The following is a 20,817-nucleotide window of genomic DNA, read 5'->3' as shown; positions in this document are numbered from 1 at the left end:
GTAAATGAACTGCACTTGTACAGTGTCCCTCTAGTCTTCTGACCACTCAAGCCACTTTTAACACCACATGTCACATTCACCCATTCACACACACACTCACACACTGGTGGCTGAGGCTACCATACATGGTGCCACCTGATACCATTCACATGCACTCACACACCGATTGAACAGCCATCAGGAGCCATTTGGGGTTCAGTATCTTGCCCAAGGATGCTTCCACATGTGGACTGGAGGAGCCGGGGATTGAACTGGCAACTCGCTCATATGTACTCATATACTCAGATCGTTCCCCTGGCTGCGAACCCTATGACATCACAATTTTGAGTTTTAGCACTCTGGTTTTTGGATTTGGGAGAGAGTTGTTAATGATAACTAATATTTTTTCACTGTCTTTGACCATCTGAATAATAGGTATGAATTTTGAAAATGGGTGTAGTTCCCCTTTAAGGTTGAAACTGGTTAAGGTGGAGTTGTAATGACTTTATAGACTGTTGGGCAGATTAATCTGTACAACTGCAGTGTATTTACAAACTAATGTTCTGTAGACTATATAAAATTTTATTCTGCTAAGTTATAATTAACCATAGCTGTTGAATGAAAAAGTACTTTGAAAGTAGTGGAAAAGACTAAGTATTAAGTAGAAGAAAATGAAGATACCCAAGTGCAGTTACCACAAAATTGGACACAGACAAACACATAAGTACATGCACTTAGTTTTTTCCACCCTTGACAAAGTAACACTGCTACTATTACCACTTGGCTGCCACTACAGTCTCGTAAATAAACTGGAATTTTCAGTTGGTGTTGATGTGTAAATGATGCTCCAACAACACAGAGATTCATGTCCACACAAATCAACACACGTCATTTGGGAAAGCTGGCAAATTCTGACGCAACATATCTTTTACATATCATTTCCATCACAAATTATGGGCCAGGTGGAATTCCCATACTCAAGGCGACAGGCATCCAATGATTTCTGTCTGTCCCATGCACAGTATGACTGTATCAAATTTTTCTGTGGGATTCCCATCAACACTTATAAGCTCCCTCGTGTTGTACGTGGTCACACACAAAATTTGCAACATGGCAATTCTATAGTGGTTCAAGTCTGATGTTATCAATGTTTTTGCGACTAGGGAGTTTATTTTTGTGGCATTTCCACAGTTTTAAAAAACCCTTAGGAAATCTGAACTCATAATGGTCTGTGCTACTCAGATTACTCTAAGATAAAGCAGGTAAGGTTTGTGACAAAGATCTTGTGTAAACAGGTTTGTTTTTTCCTGTGCCCTCCAGCAGTGGTTAATCAGTGGTAAATCATTCAATAGGTGGTAAATCATTCAATAGGCCTATGTACAGTACCGTAGGGGGTGTACTGATAGGGTGTAACCAGGAAGTAAAAAATATGCCGTAAGTCTGGCTTTAAAGATCGTACTTAATCTGAGTAAATGTGCATTTTTTTCTTCAGTCAATTATGGTATTAAAAATGGAAGAATAAATTAAAATGCAAGGCCTTCAACACAAATATTGTATTCTGTGGTGCTGTGGCCTGTATGTGCTGTTGAAGGAGTGTTCGTAGGATGACTCATGTATGTTGTGAATCTAAGGAGATGGAAAAGCAGGCGTTATTTGCCCAGGAACGTACAGTTTGGCCAGGAGTTCCCAAAGCTGTTGTAATGCGTTGATGACAAAAGATAGCTTGGCTTGATATGTATCACTGCAGCTTGAATATTTTCTCTTTGACAAATCCACCTTTTAAGTAACCCCAGTTGTGCAAGGTCTATCCATTCTTTCATTATCTATATCCACCCATCCTGTGCTGGGTGCTGGAGCCTATAACAGGTCAGCATTTACATAAAAGTCTTCCGGTTTAAAACTTTTTTGTCTGTAATAGCTACAGAGATTATTTGCCCAGGAAGTTGACATTTGGCCAGGAGTTCCCAAAGCTGTTGTAATGCGTAGATGATCAAAGATAGCTTGGCTTGATATGCATCACTGCAGCATGAATATTTTCATTTTAAAAAGTCATGTCAGCACAAACGCAAAAGCAGCTTGGGATGCTAACTTTCCCTCAAAGTTATTGTGGTATTTTCACAAGTATTAACGACCCCAATTGTGCAAAGTCCATCCATTCTTTCATCATCTATATCCATTTATCCTGTGCTGGGTGCAATATTTACATAAAAATCTTTCAGTTTTAAATGTTGTTTTTTTTGTCTTACACAGCTATGGAGATGGAAAATCAGGCGTTATTTGCCCAGGAAGGTGACATTTGGCCAGGAATTCCCAAAGCTGTTGTGATGACAAAGGATAGCTTGGCTTGATATGTATCACTGCAACATGAATATTTTCACTTTGACAAGTCATGTCAGAACAAATTAAAAGCAGGGATGCTAACTTTCTCACAAAGGTATTGTAGTATCTTCACACGTATGAAGGACCCCAGTTGTGTAAAGTCCATCTATATCCACTTACCACGTGCTGGGTGGTGGAGCCTATACTAGGTCTTACAGTTTTCAACTTTTTTTTGTCTGTAACAGCTTAGATATATATTTTGCAAAATAATCTATCTATCCATCTAAACTATATATTTTAAAAACATTATTTAATGTAAAATAACTCCTTATTATAAAGTAATATTGTCTTTTCTTTGCAACCCCTTGGTCAAAACTTCTATCTATCTATCTATCTATCTATCTATCATCACTTTAAAGTTAGTGAAAAGTTTTTTTTGTTGACCTCTTCCCATGACCCAGGGGCCCGTTGAAATCCAAACTTTGAATCTGCATGGTTCTGATTTAATCTGCAGAAAGTCTTCCTAATTTTGTGACAAATACATGTGAGAACAAATGCAAAAAGAGCCACTGACTGTAAAATAATGTATTACTGAATTAGACCATGGATAAGCCCCAAAACACCAGCAGAGGGAGACATTTCTCATTTAACTACACTGGGACCATAGACTGCACATAGAAAGCAGTACCATTACACTATACTTTTTTTTAACGCAAGCAGCATGCGTAAACTGTGTTCTCAACCTCTATATTCTCAGACTAAATATTTAAGTAATTCAAAGCAGACACGTGTTGCTGAATTTCTTTAAATGAATGCCTTTGAATCATAAATGTGACTTGTCCCTGATGAAATATCACCATGATATGTCTTTTCCTATACATATACATATACAATTACTTATATTCGTGGTAGGCTGTCATTATGATTAAAATTTACCCCTATAATATTATTTTTAACATTTGGAATGCACCCTTCATGTTTAGGATTGCGACACATGCTCTTCGTTTTATTTTGAAAGTCTAACCGGAAGTGCGCTGTTTATTTATACCAACTGATGACAGTACGACAGACAGGAAGTCAGTTCGTTCTGAGGCGGTGTACACATTTTTGTTTTCATGTCATGTCCTTGAAAGACCTGTCAGTCCCGCTGTTGTGACGAGTATCATTTCATTATTTAGCTAAACGTCGTCAAAGTATATTAGGTATGTAAAGCTTTCATTACAGTTAACCAAGCGACCACTCAAGGTGAAAACCTAAACCTGTCAGGTAAAGCATGGGGAGCTAACGTTAGTTAGTGTAAGTTAGTAAAATTAGCACCTATAGTTAGTTAGCCAAATTAACTCACAGGTGAGCCCAACAAGCACGGGACCACACATTATGTCGGCTAACGTTTGCTAACGGTACGAACTGCTAGCACCTAGCAATAGCAACATTTGCACGTTAGACGGTGTTAGCATTGGGCTGAAGCAGTGAAATGAAGCACGAGACAGTGACTGAGTGTAGCTGTTAACTAGCGGTTAAAGCTACAGTGCAGTTTAACACCGACATGTTGAAGCAAACAAATAAATACATATTTAACGTATTTGTGCCTGTAAGTGTGGTAACGTTTGTCTGCAGCATAACTTTGAGTAACTGTGTCTTTAGGTCAACAGTAACAGCGCCACCATGGGGGTTCTCATGTCCAGATCCATGGATGCAAACTTTAAAAAGCAGCAAGAATTCATGCTCCACAACTCACGGCTGCAGGTGAGTGAATGTGCACCCACTCAAAAAGATGTAATTTGCACTCGTGGCTTACGTCATGCACCTGCATCCATGTGGTACATGTCTCAAGTGGAACATGAAAGTAAGTGTCATGGTTGGTTTGCTCTTGGTCTAATTTGGCTTGGGCTGTATCTCATTTTTATGTTGCCTTGCACCAAAGCATCTGCCAGCTGACCAATATCTGAATGTCCTAAATGGACATGTATGTTGTAGCCTACCAGTCAAGGCTGGATTATCCACTGTGCAAAGCAGACAACTGTCCGTGTTTACTGTGTGGCAAGGTGATGAATTCTAATTTTGTTTAGGAATATGATAGTTTGCAACACACTATTAAAGCACAGTATCTTCTGACACAATGACGACACTTCACCTGCAAAATTTACCAGTTAGACATGTTGTGTTACCTTGAATTCGTGAAGAAAACTTTGCATGCTTTTACAAAACACAGAGAACATACTGATTTATTGATTGATTAGGCACCACTTTAACAACAGTAAAATATATATCAAAACATCCATTAACAAAATTCTTACAAAACTCAGGTAATATAGTCCAAGTCAGACAAGACAGACACAAAAAAACAAATGCTCCTATCTCGAGCCAGTGTTGTCCATTTTGGGCTAGTCTAGAACAGCATGACATCCGTGGGAGAGGACCTGCTCCATATGTAGATGTACACCAATCAGCCAAAACACTGACAGGTGAAGTGAATAACTTTGATTATTTTGTTCCAATGCATTGTTCTGCTGGGAAACCTTTGGTTCTGGCATTCATGTGGATACCACCTGACATGTTCCACCCACTCAAACACCATTGCAGACCAAGTAACTCCTCTCATGGCAACAGTACTCCCCACAAAAACTGTTTAGAAATGGCCTGTGGAGCATGACAAAAAGCTCAAGGTGTCGACCTGGCTTCTAAATTTCCCAGGTTCCAGTCTGCTCAAGGATTCTTGTGATGTGCCGGTATCCCAGATGTACCCCTAATCCAAGGTGGGGCCTCCTTGGATCGGACTTGGCTCTGACCTGTCGCGGCATGGACACAGGATCTCTGGGAGTGTCCTGCGGTGCCTGGCACCAGTGTGTTGGTGGCAGATCCATTTAGTCCAGCAGGTAGTGAGGTGGGGTAACGGCACGTGCCACAGATGCTCACTCAGATTGGGATCTGGGGAATTTGGAGGCCAGGTTGACACTTTGAGGTCTTTGTCACATTCCTTGGGCCAACAGTGTTTAAGTGGTTGGAACATGTCAGGTGGTATCCACATGAATGCCAGAACCAAAGGTTTCCCAGCAGAACAATGCATTGGAACAAAATAATCAAAGTTATTCACTTCACCTGTCAGTGGTTTTAATGTTTTGGCTGATCGGTGTAAATGGCTCATTCTAAGGAAAGAACAATGATTATAAACTAATGAAAACATATTATATACAATTTCTGCCAAACAGATGCCCCTAAATCCTACACACCAGACCTTTAACTGGTAAAGTTTCTCATCTTTTGGATGCTTTTGTATCCAGTTGAATGCTCAGTACTTCCTAGACACATTGATTTTCTTTTTTTTTCTTTTTTTTTTTTAAGATATTTTTTGGGGCATTTTTAGCCTTTAATGGATAGGACAGACAAGTGTGAATTTTTAGCCTTTAATGGATAGGACAGACAAGTGTGAAATGGGGAGAGAGAGAGAGGGAGTGACACGCAGCAAAGGGCCACAGGCTGGAGTCGAACCCGGGCCGCTCCGCTGCGGCAACAGCCTTGTACATGGGGCGCCTGCTCTACCACTAAGCCACCGGCGCCCCACACATTGATTTTCACTAAAAACCCCTTAGTGTTAGAGTTTAGCTTTGAAGAGGGCATAGTTTCACTTTCAGTTCTTTTAAACATAGTAAGGTTTTAGCAAAAATGCATGTGTTTGGGAAGTACTGAGCATACAACTGGATAAATGAGACTTGGACTATACTACACAAGTTTTGTGAGAGTTTATAAATGGATGTTTTGATATAGCTTTGCTGTTGTTAAATGTGGTCCCCAGTTAGTCGCTATTATTAGTGTAGACGTGAAAAAACACACAAACTTTCACAAATTTAAGGTAACACAGCATGACTGAATGATAGACATATGGTCACTTTGCAGGTGAGGTATGACTTTAGGATGGGTCCTGCTCTACTGAACCTGTTTTAAAAAGCTCCTTGTGCTTAAATCTAGCTTTAAGATTTAATTGATACTGTACTTTAATGTAATTACTACAGAGCCAGCCATGTGGAGTTTTGGCTGGGGGTTTTTTCTCTCCTAGAAAACAGACTCAGGTCATTAATCTGGCCGTCACGTAAACCTATGCTTATCCTGGTGTTCTGTCTTTCTTTCTTGAATCACACAGTGTCAAAACCAGGGATGCAAGCCTTTTTTCGAATCGCAGCATTTCCATTTAGAGACCACAGGTTTTATTGCACTCATTATTTCCATTAAACAAAGGATTGGGTTTTTTTTTCTTCTCCTTTTTGGGGCCAATTTGTTGTGATTCATTTATGCCTGTAAGCTGCTGAGCAGCAGGTGGGATGTGTGACTATCATAACACCAATGACATTATCCAACTTACACCCAAAAGGTTTGTTGTGTGCTTTGCTCCGTAATTTTCTCCTGCTCTCCCAGATGACAAATATTATTCAATGATGGCAAAGGTTTGGCAATTGAGTTTCAGAGCGCCCTCATTTGGGTCCTAACAATGACTCACGGGTAAATATTACGCGTACACGTAAGAATTGCTCTAGTGGATCTACATTGTTTAATTGACTTAACTTAATATAGATAGTTTCACATTTATGATTCATACTCAGAATCACTTTTGACTACAATTAATAAGACATTTATAATTTTACCATCGTCTGTCTGCTTGAAATCAATTAAAGGCATATGTGACAGTATATTTTATTTTTTAATTAAAACATTTAACCTGTCCGAACTTGGCCGAACAAAACATACTCGCATGTCAAAAAAAGAATCTTCAGAGTCGCTAATGGTCAAATATGATGCTGTCTGTAACAGGAAATAATCTTTCTTTCATCTTCAGTAGTGAAATTGCATTTTTACATCACCACATTTAATGAGTAGCATTGACCCTGGCAATTTCGGAATATCTGTGAAGCAACGCTGTTGCCTCCCCATGCATTAAGGTGTCATAGATGATTGCCTGCCATTGTTTTCAAGTCACATCATGAAATCTAATTGATCCTTTTCCACGCTGGCTTTGTGCGTGAACCACAGTGTCCATCTCAAACATTACGTTTGTGAGGGTGTATTTGTGTGATGCACGTCCTAAGGATAAATGGCAGCTGTGAAATGACGTCAATGACGTTTTTGTTCATATTCTGTTTAGGAGGGGTCTTGGCTGCTAATAATAGGGTTGTGCTTGCTTTTCCTTCACTGTCACTGAACTTGAGTGGGTCTGAATGTGAGAAAGAAAGGTGAGAGATAAGACCTCCCCACAAGGTTTTTGACTTGTTTTATTTCACTGGTTTTTTTTTTTAGGTTTTTTTTATTGCCACTGCAGTCCTCACCTAAAAAGATAATGCAAACACCAATAACGATGTAAATGTTGCTTGTTTGGTCCTTAATTGTCCACTGCAGGACAACCTGTTACAATTTTAGTATTTTTTGATAATTCAAAGCAATTACAAATGATGCAAAATACTCCGGTCATTTGGAGTTAATGGTATGATTGCCAATAGCCATAATGTGTTTATGTGTGTCTGTGTATGTGTGTATATGATGTGGGATTCTCCCTCTTTCTCTCGTTTTCTGTTACATCTTCCAGTATATAGACCGTGATGATCATTTTTCCAGGTATTGTCCTTTCCAGTTATTGTCCCACTCTGCGTACGCTTGTAGCCTTTAGAAAATGTCAGTGAATTTCCCGCTTACGTTTCAGCATTGCTTTCACCTCGTCACCTTCAGAGTGAGTTCATCTTGGCTCATTTCTTTCTTTCACTTTTCCTCCACTGCTGTTTCCAGTCACTGTCTCCTCTGCTGCTTGTCCAAGCTTGCTCTCAAATGAACAGTCATCCCCGTGTGATGTAGGTAAAGGTAACACTGGTGTTTGTCATTTTGGTTAGTAACTCATGGGTGGGAATCACCAGAGGATCCACAATGCAATATTATCAAGATACTTAAGTCATATTATATTATTGCAATTACCAATATGTTGTGATATGCCAAGTATTGCAATACAATACATTGTGATTTATTACCTTTTTTCAACTGTTAATTATGTTCCCAAAGGAAAAATTTGTCAACATCTGTTTTAACTGATAAGGTAGAGTTTTTTAGTCTGTTCATCTCACCACAGCCATTTTTTTGGGGCAGGAAAATGTATCTAGTGGACTAAATAGCAATTGATTATAATACTTGGCACAGTGTGATGATACGATATTGCCACACAAAAATATCGCAATACTATACTGTATCGATCACAGACAAACACTTTATCTGGACACATAAATTCAAATTCAACATGCTAATGTTATTAGCACAAGCCTATGGCATTTTACATTGTATAAATTAGCCTAGCAGCTAGCGCTCTTTTCCTCATATAAAACCGAGGACGACAGCAACATTTCACAATGGCAACGGTAGGTAATTTTGCTCCATTACAACTCGCAAGCTTCACTGACATGTTGGCACTTGAGAAATACAAAGTCCCTTAAGTACTTTTTACGTAGATGACATGTTTAGAATAGCGATCCTCAATACTTGTCCAGTAGCAAAAGAAATATGTCTGTCACAAAAAAGTAACCTGTCATGCGCGGAAAGCGGCCACTTGGATTTGTAATCTTGTTTACTTATTCTTTTACCTGATAGTTCCTGGTTAAATTAAATTTGCCGGTTGTAGTTTGTTTAAGAAACTTTCAACATTTAAGAAGTTTGTCTTCCTCTGTCAAGTGAATAAATGACATTGAATGGTGTTTGGATGTTTACAGCATATGTGTTCACATCTGTGAGGTCGGAAGTGGATTTAGTGGCTGTGTGTGTTTGAGGTTTGGATGAGTTTGTTCCTGTTGGTGACTGTGAGGTGACTGTGGTGAAGTAGGAGATGCAGCAACAGACGAGGTCTGGCTGTTTTATGCTTTGATACAAGGAGAGTGGTACGTGGGGTGCAACAGGGAGGGCGTGGAGTTTCTGGATGGTGGAGAGCTTCTGCTGGTGATTTTATGATTGATGTTTATGATTAGAGTATTTATCAAAGCTGAGTTAAATGTCCAGAAGGATACCCACATATCTCAAAGTCAGTTCCATGTAGGGATGCAACAGTATGAGATTTTCATGAGATGATAACCGTCTCAGAAAGTATCACAATTCAACAGTATCATGGTACTACAGAACTTTTTATTGTAATCAGTCAGAATGACCCTTAAAGGAATGAAAATTGAAGGGATATTTTTTGGTAGAACAAACGTTTTATTACTATAACTGAAACTTCAGATCATTTTGTTAATGGAAGTATGTGTAAAAAGTCTAAAATAAAGGGGAGATTTTTCAACAGTGTAGATAAGCAAATGTACACAGTATGATCACCGTCAACTTTTATATCACGGTATACCTCAAAACCGGTACACCACTGCAACCTAGTTCCATGTCAGTTGCATCAGTACTGATGACGCTGAGGTTGTGGAGGGTGGAAGTTAAATACTGTAGTTGTTCTTTGAAGGCATTTGTGTGGGCCCTTTGAAGTGAGAGTTGGCGTTGTGGCTGAGAATAATGTGCTTTTATTGTGTTTATTGTCAATTAATAGTATTCTTTCTTAAGGGTTTACACATTAATTTGTAATCTTTTCAAAAGTTAAAAGGCAGAGTCCCTGTGAACAACATACAACCAATGTAACCAGCAGCTATAGCTGAAGCAAATAGTCGGTTTAATGATCATTAGATTGGGAAAAGGCTTGGGAGGTATGTTTTTTCTTACCTTCATACCCGCCTGACATTTCACTGGGGCATACAGTGTCTGACGTTATTTTTGTGAAACAAATAAATAACAAAAAAAACAAACTATAATGCTGTGTTTCTAATATGCAATTAGCCAACTGAGAAAAGCCCTGCTGGGGTTAAATACATATGGCTCTTAGAATAATAGATAGATAGGAAATAAGCACTCTCCCTGTTGGAAGAACTGATGATACTTGTTGGCACGACAAATACCAACACACCAGTGGGCTAAATAGAGATGATGTGTTGAATAAAATCATGTGGCTAATAAACTGCTTTTGTAGTTGGAATAAGTCATCTCAAAATAAAGTTATATGTGGCAATACTCCCAAACAGGGGCAGAAGTATTTTTCTGTTTTACTAGTAGGGTTGGGACTCGTTAGGATTTTAACGATTCTGATTCCTTACCGATTCCTTCTTAACGGTCCAATTCCTTACCGATTCCTCTAACCGATTCCTACATTATATTCATTATACTTGCTATACTTAAACAAGTATATAATAAACACAAATGCAGTCATACAAATACAAAAACTTTATTCTGACTGTTGCACAGTACAATTAGATGAAAATACACATTTGTGTGTGGTGTGTATTTCAGATTTAGAGCTTGTATCATCTCCCTGAGAATATATAACAACAAAAAGTGATTCTCTGATTTCTACAGTAACACTATTAAAATTAACCACCACAATGTAATAAAAAATACTTATATGCATTCATGCTTGGGCACTGTTATTTACGTGACAACACCTGAACATAACACACACACACATTGGCTGTTTGTTTCTGCCTCTCCCCTCGCTGGAAGCGGACCTCTAACCGCCCGCCTCCGCCTTGATTAAACGCTGAAAATTAAATAAAAGAGGGAGACAGGTTTTTCCTATTTTATCTTATTTTGTTATATTTCTCCCTCTCCCCTTGCTGGAAGCATTGGACCTCCCGCCGCCCAGTCCCGTCTCAAACACGGAGGTCTCCCTCTCCGCTGAGCACCCACGGCGCACGCCCGGCCTGTTAAATAGCTTGTAACCATAACAACTGTGTGACACAAACGCTGTCCTTTAGTAATTAAATAATGTCAGGCTCGGTCGTGTTCGGACAGAAATATGCGGCCCGTGCCGCACTCTAATGGAAATGCACGTGACTTTTTTTTTTTTTTTTTTTTGTACAATCTAGGAACAGTTTGCAGGAACCGTTACTCCAAATGTAATGGAACTGGTTCCGGAACCGGAACTTTGGACCCGGTTCCAAAAAAGAACCAGATCCGGATCCCAACCCTATTTACTAGTCTTGTACCGTTATCCCCACCACTTGCAGTCACCATCTCTCTCAGCTCAGCAGGCTGTTGCATCAGTAGAGACTGACCTCTGGTGGTGCGTTTCATGTACTACAGTACATCGCCTTAATACAGCATCTCCTTGTCAGTTTAATAGAAAGAGGAGCAACTGTATTTTTGGCAGTGCTCAAAGTCATACTTTTATACTAGCCATACCAGTAGAAAATCAGTCAGCTATTTTTAGAATTGATAAATCATTTCAGTGATTTTTACAGCGAAAAATATTGAAAAAATTGCCAAGCATCCTGTGGTAAGCTTCTGGGGGTAGCTGCTGCTCCTTCCATTGTTGTGTGAATGGTGTGTGAACAATTCATATATCCTTATAGAGTAAATTGGGCAAAACAAGACATTTGAAGCTGTCGCCTTGGATTGAGTGTTTTTTCTCTCTACTTTTAAAAAATTTACATTTCAGGGACCGATCAGTCACGAATGAAAATAATCATTAGTTTCCCTAATAATAGCATTCCATTCACAAGCTTATCTATGACTAAAGAAGTCATTTTTGTAGTCTGTATGGTGCACTTAAATGCATCATCAAGCAGACCTTTCATTAGCCAGTGAGAGGGGTGCTATTTAACCAAGTGGCAAGACCATTTTCATCTAATTTGTATCTCATTTGGAATATTCTACACTCTCTTTAAAATAGCCATGTAAGCAAGTGATTTTGTGATAGTTAATATTAAACCAGACATCCAGTATCTCTGGTCTACTTCCTGTTTCACAACCCACATGAGAGAAGGGATGACTTCACGAGAGGTGACGTCCCCATGTCCCTAGAAACTTCTCATTACACATTTCTCGCTCCTGAGGAATATAATTATGGGTTATTTCCTCTGTCTGTCCTTAGATAGGGGTGTAATTGATTTGTAATAACTGTTGACTCATCAACAACAATTGCTGCATTTGGTTTCTATTGAAACTTTTTCACAGAGAGACATTCCTGTGATTTCCATTACCGACTCCACCCAGAGTCTTTCTCTTAAATATGACACACCCAACCCCGTGGCTTTAAAAAGTTTGTGGCCTCCTCTTTACGAGAGAGGGTAGCAGTTGTAGTCAGCTTTATTACAGTAATGAATTACAAATGTTTTTTCCAAGTTTCACGATGAACAAAGTGGCAAAATGTACATAGAAACTTCTCACATCAACACGAAAGTTCACACTCTTGTTCCCAGCTTATGACTGAGTGATATCTATGGATTGTTTTCCTGTAATGGTTTCACTTAAAATGTATACACTATATAAATGATGTTGGGCTGAAACGAACTAGTTAACTGCTTATTATTTATTGTTTAATCTAAATATTCTTTTGTTGAATAATTGTAGGCTGACACTGAAGTTAGTGTTGCCCTGGTTCCCTCGTCAAAAAACCTATGGGATTTTTCCATTATATTTTCGATTATTGTAGAAAACAAGCTCTGTGACAAACATTAATGATACAAACGTGTTTCGTTAGGCAAGATAATCTTCACAAATGAACACCACTTTTATGTTTACTGAAGCCTAAATACACCAGAAGTAAGAGGCTGACATTAGGCTATAAAGGAAGTACACCATGGTCGCATGACTGTAACGCTGCCACCACAACAAGGCTGTAAAGCCATGTTTGGCACAATGACGTCCTGTAGTCTCATTTAGAAACTTCACAAGCTTGAAAATTCACGAGTGGGGTATTTAGTGACGCATTTTATGTCCCAAAATAAAGTCTCTTAAGCTTGTGTTAACCACAGAACTTATTTCAAGCATTTAACCAAAAACCCATTCAAAAAAACACGAGACGAGGGAACTGGGAGTGTTTAAATGCTAACTCATTACCGGGTTTTAGGACTCATTCCTGGAGCACTCTATACAATTGGACTTCTTTTTGTACTGAGTGGTGACGCTCCCCGCTGGCCATTAGAATGAATACAGATTAAAATAACCTCCGTTTTGGCCTCTGTTTTCAGACCCGCAGAGAACCCCTTGATCCCAACTTCATTTATTGCCAACTGCTGCCAGCAGACTCGCAGGAAATTGTGATGTTTGTCCCACACAATTGTGTTCACATGCAACAAAATAATTTCAAATAGATATTTTCTATGTTTTGTGCTCATTAGTGGTATTTGACTAAAATTAGCCTCTGATGTTCACAAATTTTGAATAACTCTCCACAATCAGTCTAACAGCATGCTTACAAACAAAATGAGATTAGGTTTTAAGAGTTGATTGCTCTTGGCGGAAGGTTCTTTAACTGTAGTCTTACCTGCCAATGACGTCTCAGCCCGATGATTGCAGCTTAAACCTCCTTAGCCGTTTTTCTTAATTTTACAACTTAGCTTTCCCTCTGCTACTGGCATTTATTAGACGCCAGTCACCCCACTTGACTTCCTTTACATGGTCACAGCAAGAAGAAAACGTGTTCTGTTATGTATTAACTGACAAAGGATTTGATTGGTGCTATTACAGTTTATTTTATTAAAGATGCCCAGTGAAGTTGAGCTGGAAAAGAGCAGTAGAGGCAGCAGAATATAATCTACTATTCTGTAAAATCAACACCTGACTTCTGAATGTTGCAAACTTTCAGGGAAAAGCTTTGATATGAACCAAAAAAAAGTTACTATACAGAAAATGTATGTATGTAAAACCACTTTTTATTGTAAGAATGTGAAATATATTAGTCATTTAACTGATTGGCAGATTTCCATCAATGAAAAGCTAATAACTGGAAACAGTTCCTCATGCCTACTGTCAGGCCCTGAGGGAGTGATGACTGATGGGTCTTCCCCTCATTATCCTGCTCGACAAGTTAAGCACACTTAATGCTGGGAGTTGGTCTATAAGAAGCCAACTCCCTCATAAAGCATTACCAAATCAACTCTGATTTGTTCATTCAGAGGCTCCTTCACCTTATATCCCAGTTTAAAATGGCTTGTTCTCCTCTGTTACCTACGTGTAGAGGTTTTGCAGTTTCTTGAAACGTCGTGACTGGCTCAAATATCAACAGCAGCCCAAATTATAATTCTTAAAGAGTTCTTAAAGCTTTACAGTAAGTGTACTGTAATACTAACCATTAATGTGGGTATGTAGCATGTTTAGTAGTGTTTTGTCATATAATGCCCTCAACAATTATTTTCAGTGTTAAGTTGGGGCGGCAGTAGCTCAGTCCATAGGGACTTGGGTTGGGAACCGGATTGTTGCCTGTTCGAGTCCCCGTCCGGACCAAAATATGGAGCGTGGCTGGAGAGGTACCAGTTCTCCTCCCTTGAGCAAGGCACCGAACCCCCCCAACCACTCGGGGCGCCTCACCAAGGGCAGCCCCCTCACTCTGACATCTCTCCACTTTGTGCATGTATAGGTCCTGTTTGTGCTGTTTGTGCATGTGTGTGCACAAACAGTGCACCTGTGTGTAATTGACAAGCAAGAGTGAAAACATTGAATTTCCCCTCAGGGGGATTAATAAAGTAAATAAACTTATTTGCTTGCAACTGTTATGTTAAGTGGTGTTTTTTAAATTCATTTAATCAGTCATTGTGTTTGAGAAATGTTTTTATATGCAGGCCTCAAATATAGATGTTGTTGTTTCTACTAATCTCTTTTTTATTGTCATTGTACAGGTTAAAATAAGTACAGGCACTACGTCAATAAAAGTGCAGTCAAGCATCTAACCAGAAGAGCAAAAAGCAGTGTGATGAGTTATGTCAAGTAGTGATATAAATATTAAATAGTAATAGTCATATCTTCCTCTTATTTTTAATTATTATAATTAATAGTAAGATGTAAGTAAGATGAATAGTAAGAGAAGATTTGATTATGCTAGATTAGGGCTGTATGATATGAGGAAAATATGCAATAATGTTGAATATTGTGTTAACGATACTACTTGTGATAAATAAATGTTAAAGTGCACTCAGTTCTGCCGTTTTGTTGCTTTCTGTATACTACTAAGATACAACAAATTGCTCGTAAAATTAAAAAATAAAGGAAAGGAAACTATTTCCATGCTCTTTATTACCAAATTAAACATTGAACATAAAAGGCACCAATAAAAAATAAAAGGTTTTCTACTGATATTCTTTCAAATAATTCAAAAAATCCATAAATGCAATATTGCAGTCTTTTGTGACGTGTTTATTGTGGGAGTTGATATCATGATGACGATTTAAAAGAAAAAAGATATATTGTGCAGCCCTACACTAGACATATACAATATAAGCAGTCTGAACAGTGCTGACAGTATGAGCAGTGTGTAATGAAGAGGCTAACATACAGTATATGAACAGTATGTAATGTGCAACAATTACAGAAGTCAGTGCAGATATAAGAAGTACAAGTATAAAGTATATATATATATGTATTATTATTATTATATTATATATCATCTACTTGTGTCAATGACTCAAATTTTTTTTCTTTTGTTTTTGTACCTTTGCGTGTTCGGTGACTTAATGTCACCTTCTTGAAGTGGAAATAAAAGCTCATCTTTGACACATTCACTTTTTTAAGAATAAAGGCTTTTTATGTGAGAATGTCATTCAGCTCAGTAGCAGTCGTCATGCACGAAACATGTATGTGTGTGCATGTGGATTTGAGTGAGAATTAAACAGGAAGCAGCAGACAAAAAGTTTCATCTGACTGAAGTTCATCAGCATGGACACAATGAGACTGGACTGACTGTCTCTCGCTCCTTTGACCCTGTCTTTGTCCCTCTGACTGCCTGCCTGTCAGCCACACAGCTTTGATATCCAGGTTTATACACTAATATTCAAACAAACATGTCATCCATTAAATTTGGCTCTCTCTGCTAATTGGGACCAAATTATGTACTAAGTGAAACATTTTACATTTGGAAAATCAACTTGTCAGTGCCCTCTGGTGGACAAACTGTGTACTGACGTCAGACCTTTTTTGGGGATTTGTGGTACTGATGTTATTTTCGTTTCTTTGATAAGGTGGTCCTGATTCTCTGATCGATAATGTTTTTATGTTATAAAGTTGTACATTGAGAGGCACTAGGCAGTTTCCATGTTTGATTTTAAAGGTCTGTTCTATGTCCTTTCTCTTGTGTGTGTCTTTGTGCGCAGATGGAGCGTCAGATCCTGATGCAGAACCAGATGAGAGAGAGACAGATGGCTATGCAGGTTGCCTGGTCCAGAGAGTTTCTCAAATACTTTGGGACTTTCTGTGCCGTGGCTACATTTGGACTTACTGTTGGGTGAGTATTGTAAACAACTGCTCCAAGAGGTCAGCTCGGGGGTATTTTATTTAACGTTAAAAAGGCAGGTCAAGCCAAATCAAAAATACCTGTAGCCGATATCTGCAACATTCGGCAACTCACACCAAAACAATCCACATTGAGAAATCGCTCCACAGGTAAGAGGAAAAAGATGTATTTCTGATTTTGGGGTGAACTGTCCCTTTAAGACACACTCAGCGATGATCTCTTGTTTCTAACACACACTTACAAACACCAGTAATAACGCACAGTGAGAGAACAACCTGTATCAGCTTGTATATGACAGCTGTGAGTCGCCACAGCGTCAGTGTTACATTGATCACAGTCTAGTAGCATTACTGGTGCAGCTCCATGTGTGACGTGTTGTATGTGTTTGAACACAGATGTCACATCGAGTTTAATTGTGTAGCAATTACAGTCCTACTAAAAATTACAAGCTATCTTGAGGTGGCGCCACAGCAGCATGACACATTGAAATGGCTGTAACGCGGTGGTCATGAGTCTGATTCACTTGACATTTTTCACAGTTTATTGTTTTACATTTACACGAATTAGCTTCCAGAAAGGCAACATCATGGCTTCCTGTAATACTGTGTGTATTTCGTGCAAATTGATGACAAATCACATATAATTTTGTGGCCTAAAATAGAAGTATGTCTTACCCGAGTGCTTTTATTTACATTTTTATCACATTATCATAATGAAAAATACTAAGATGTTCATTTCTTTGTCTCTATACTGTTCTTCAGTGCCATTAAAAGAAAGAAACCGGCCCTATTGGCTCCCATCGTCCCTCTTGGCTTCATACTGACCTACCAGATGGACAGCGCCTATGGAACACTTATTTATCGCATGAGAGGTAGGACTAAGTCGTTATCATCATTACCACACATGAGCAAAGCTCTTATGCTGGCCAGAAATAAACAAACATTATCTTTTTGATTTTCACATACTTGTAAAATCATGTTTTTGTAGTGAAATCACTGAAACATTAAGTCTTTTAAATCCTGACTAACAGACATGGACTTATGTTTCAAAGACTGCAGCTTAAAACACAATACTCTAGGTTTTATTTTCATTATTGTCATAATCCAATACAGGATTGCACAGTAAAGTGTAGCTGCAGCCCACTCTGTGCTACACACAGAAAATGCACACACGGATGCTCAAGATAATTTAACATTTACAGTAAGAAGTAGCAAAGTTTATGTTAAATTCATTTATGAGTGCGTTTACATGGACATGAATAAGCTGTTTATGAGGCCACCACCACGGCTGGTTTTATAACGTAAAGCATGTCACCACCTGTTTCAACAGCCAGTTAGCAGGTGCTTTGTCCTTACTCGAGGTAACATATTCGGGTTCCTCATAAGTGGGATAAGGTTTTATCCTGGTTTCTGAAAACTGGACATGGTGTTTTCATGCTCAAACACATTAAAGGGATACTCCAAAAACCTGATCATAGACGGGGTTATTCATATCCATGTAAATGCACTCTACTTCTATACAACATACACATAAGTAAAACTATAACAGGTATACTTCAATTATAATGAACCTCACCTTCAATTCTCCGTTTGTTCTCTGCCGTCAGTTCTCACCTTGAAAGTCAGAAGCTGACTCCATAATAAATTAGGTGGATTTTTTAAAAAGAGAACATAACACAACTACTGCATGTGGGGGACAAAAATAATTGGTTTCACAGACATCCATTTGTCACAGTACAAAACAGTATTTTTTTCCCATTACCCCCTCAGGTGAGGCTGAGACTATCATGACATCCGAACATGACCGTCTGGACTTACCTCACGGGACTCCGACTTTCGAAAGCATAGAGAAAGCCCGCCGTGCTCGAAGCAGCCTCGCCTCCTTCCTGGAGAAATGACGTGTTGGTTATTTGAGATAAAATCATAACCGTCCAGTCAATGCATTCACCTATTCTGCTTTTGCCTATTTGTCTCATACCAACTGCCTTTTTGACATTACTGCGTCTATGGTTTGCACTAATTCTATATCATGGACCTTGAGTCAAATTAGTCTCGATATGATGTTATGATGTTGTTATTTTTGTGAGTATTGTCATTAGAGGTGCATCAGCAGCCAAACACATAAACTTAAGCTAAACAAAATACTTGAGTTAGTCAGGAATACACCTTCAGTACTGTGGTATATCATGAAATAAAGACTGCAGCTGTGTCCCAAATCCAGACTTCATACCAATTCAAAACAGTAGGTACTATATACTAATATAAAACTAATTTTACCAGTTACCATATAAGGATACGAACATACTTTACCAAATTATGCCACCAGGGAATGATATAGTATGTATCTGCAACTTTGGAAAGCTACTGCCAAATCAAACCTCACAAAGAGACATCACAATGTGTCATATTAGTGTTTAAACAAGTGAACAAAATACACACAGGAAATTTGTGGAGAGCACAACAGATTTAACAAAGTGCATGCTTGATTTCTATCTGTCACCCTCACTAGCCCCATCTACAAGCCAAAATGTATATATTAAAGAGTATTTTGTCTTGGAGTTACACTAGAATGGGCTGGAAGTTGGGTTTTATTTTAAAAAAAGATTAAATTAATTAATGAGAGAAAGGGGCTTTTAAACTATAGAGTTTTTTTTACTGACAGACATCAACAGAAAGACAAAAAGACATTTAGTTAAGCATTCTTTAGTCAGAAAGGGTCCCCTCACATTTTGGAGGATGGTGTTTGAGTCGCAAATTTAGACCTCTTCTTAACATGCAGCAAGCGAGTGAACCCTGGTGGATGGAGCCTGAAAATGTTCAGATATACTACATGTAACAACAACATACAGGGGCCCTATCAAGCCCTGATCAAGCCTCAGGAATGGCTTACTGTTGCTCTGAAATTAGTTTGCCGCTGCACAAAGCTTTGCGAAACTAGGACATCTTCCCTGGGAAAAACCTAAATAATCTGATGTCCACTTGTTTGCATGGTGTCCAGTTATGAAGAGGTGTAAGTAGCGGAGCTTTTTAAGGTTTAGACAGGACATAATGTCCCTCAGCCAGCATTAAAAAAATTAATATTTTGCTTACCACCACTAACAATTTATTTTAACCAGCTAACGCAGCTTTGCCTTCTTTGCAAGTTTCATTGTGGGAGAATTGTGTGCATCCTTAGGATGCTCAACAAGCAACCATGTCTAGTATGCATGCTGTCTGGTTTGACTTCATTTTGTTACTTGCTTACACCACATACTAAAATGCAGCTTAGCGTCAGTATATAGCATGAAACTGGGACACAGCGTACATCTAAACAAGTTGCGTTTATTCTTTTTAATCATGTTCATATTAAAAGCAGCATTAAGTGATTTTTGACCACTAGAGGGCAGAAAGAAGCCTCACATAACTCTCAAAGTGTCTGAGGTCATGGCGGACATATGGCTGATGTTTCAGCCAACAGTTGGCTATTGCACATTGGGCAGACACAAAACAACAAGGAAATCTCATCGGTGTATATTTTCTTGCAAGCTGACACGTGCAAATGCAATATTCACGTTTTGCAGCTGTAGTTTGGCTTATAAGCTCTGTGTTTTCCCTAATTTGATGCTTAGCTTTTGGGTTTTACATTAGTTATCTGATACGCCCTGCCAAGCAGGTTCACTCGCTGTCAAAGCAATAATCAGTGATCAAAAGTTTATTATCAAATTTTAATTGTAAAGTCATTTGTCCTGACAGCAGAAGATTGTTATGACTTCAAACTGTATTACTGAAACTTTTGATCAGTTTAACTGAGAGAGTTAATTTGTTAAGGTTGAATTTGAGTGCTAAGGAGCTTTATAACAAAGGTTTAGTTAGCATTGGTGCACCTGTAAGTTTTATTTTTATCACCACATTTGTGTTCAGTGGATGTAAAATATTACAAGGTGCTGATATTTATGCAGTGTGTATTTACCATAATTTTAACTCGTGTTTGACATCATGGAAACTATATTTGAATAAATAAATAAAAAGAAATATTGCCAAGTCTTCGTCTTCTCCGATCACATTTTGTGAAATGATGCTAGTTTGATGCAAAGCTCCAAAGCCGATAACTTCTATAAACACAGCCACCTTTTCTATATAGTCGGACACAACTTAATCTCTTCCCTGTGAAGTGTACAAGACGTAACACATGCCTTTATATTGTTTGTCTCAAAATCATCTCAGCAACTAGTGTATGAGTAATGTGCACACTCACACTTCACATGAAAA

At 38.5% G+C, this 20,817-nt stretch overlaps 1 protein-coding gene across 2 annotated transcripts; it reads left to right on the top strand.

Moving 5' to 3' along the window:
- The first annotated feature begins 3,354 nt into the window (after window positions 1-3,354).
- On the top strand, window positions 3,355-20,594 carry plgrkt (plasminogen receptor, C-terminal lysine transmembrane protein). Of its 2 annotated transcripts, none has more exons than XM_050053535.1 (5): window positions 3,355-3,500; window positions 3,943-4,044; window positions 16,431-16,561; window positions 17,332-17,441; window positions 18,340-20,594. In XM_050053535.1, the coding sequence occupies exons 2-5, from the start codon at window positions 3,964-3,966 to the stop codon at window positions 18,465-18,467; spliced, it is 450 nt and encodes a 149-aa protein (XP_049909492.1). In that variant the 5' UTR covers window positions 3,355-3,500; window positions 3,943-3,963; the 3' UTR covers window positions 18,468-20,594. The 2 variants fall into 2 exon arrangements, with proteins under 2 accessions (XP_049909492.1, XP_049909493.1); XM_050053536.1 differs by having other exon boundaries at window positions 3,376-3,564.
- The last annotated feature ends 223 nt before the right edge of the window (window positions 20,595-20,817 follow it).

This window comes from Epinephelus moara, chromosome 9 (genome assembly GCF_006386435.1).
Source record: "Epinephelus moara isolate mb chromosome 9, YSFRI_EMoa_1.0, whole genome shotgun sequence".
Lineage (NCBI taxonomy): Eukaryota > Metazoa > Chordata > Actinopteri > Perciformes > Serranidae > Epinephelus > Epinephelus moara.
The sequence above is the reverse complement of the archived record's forward strand: the minus strand, read 5'-3'. Positions and strand labels throughout refer to the sequence as shown.

Bases quoted from the DNA above. Each gene is read 5' to 3' on its own strand.
- plgrkt (XM_050053535.1), top strand. From the start codon at position 3,964: ATGGGGGTTCTCATGTCCAGATCCATGGATGCAAACTTTAAAAAGCAG. The intron at 16,562-17,331 runs GTGAGTATTGTA...ACTGTTCTTCAG, and splicing joins ACATTTGGACTTACTGTTGG to TGCCATTAAAAGAAAGAAAC. The intron at 17,442-18,339 runs GTAGGACTAAGT...TTACCCCCTCAG, and splicing joins ACTTATTTATCGCATGAGAG to GTGAGGCTGAGACTATCATG.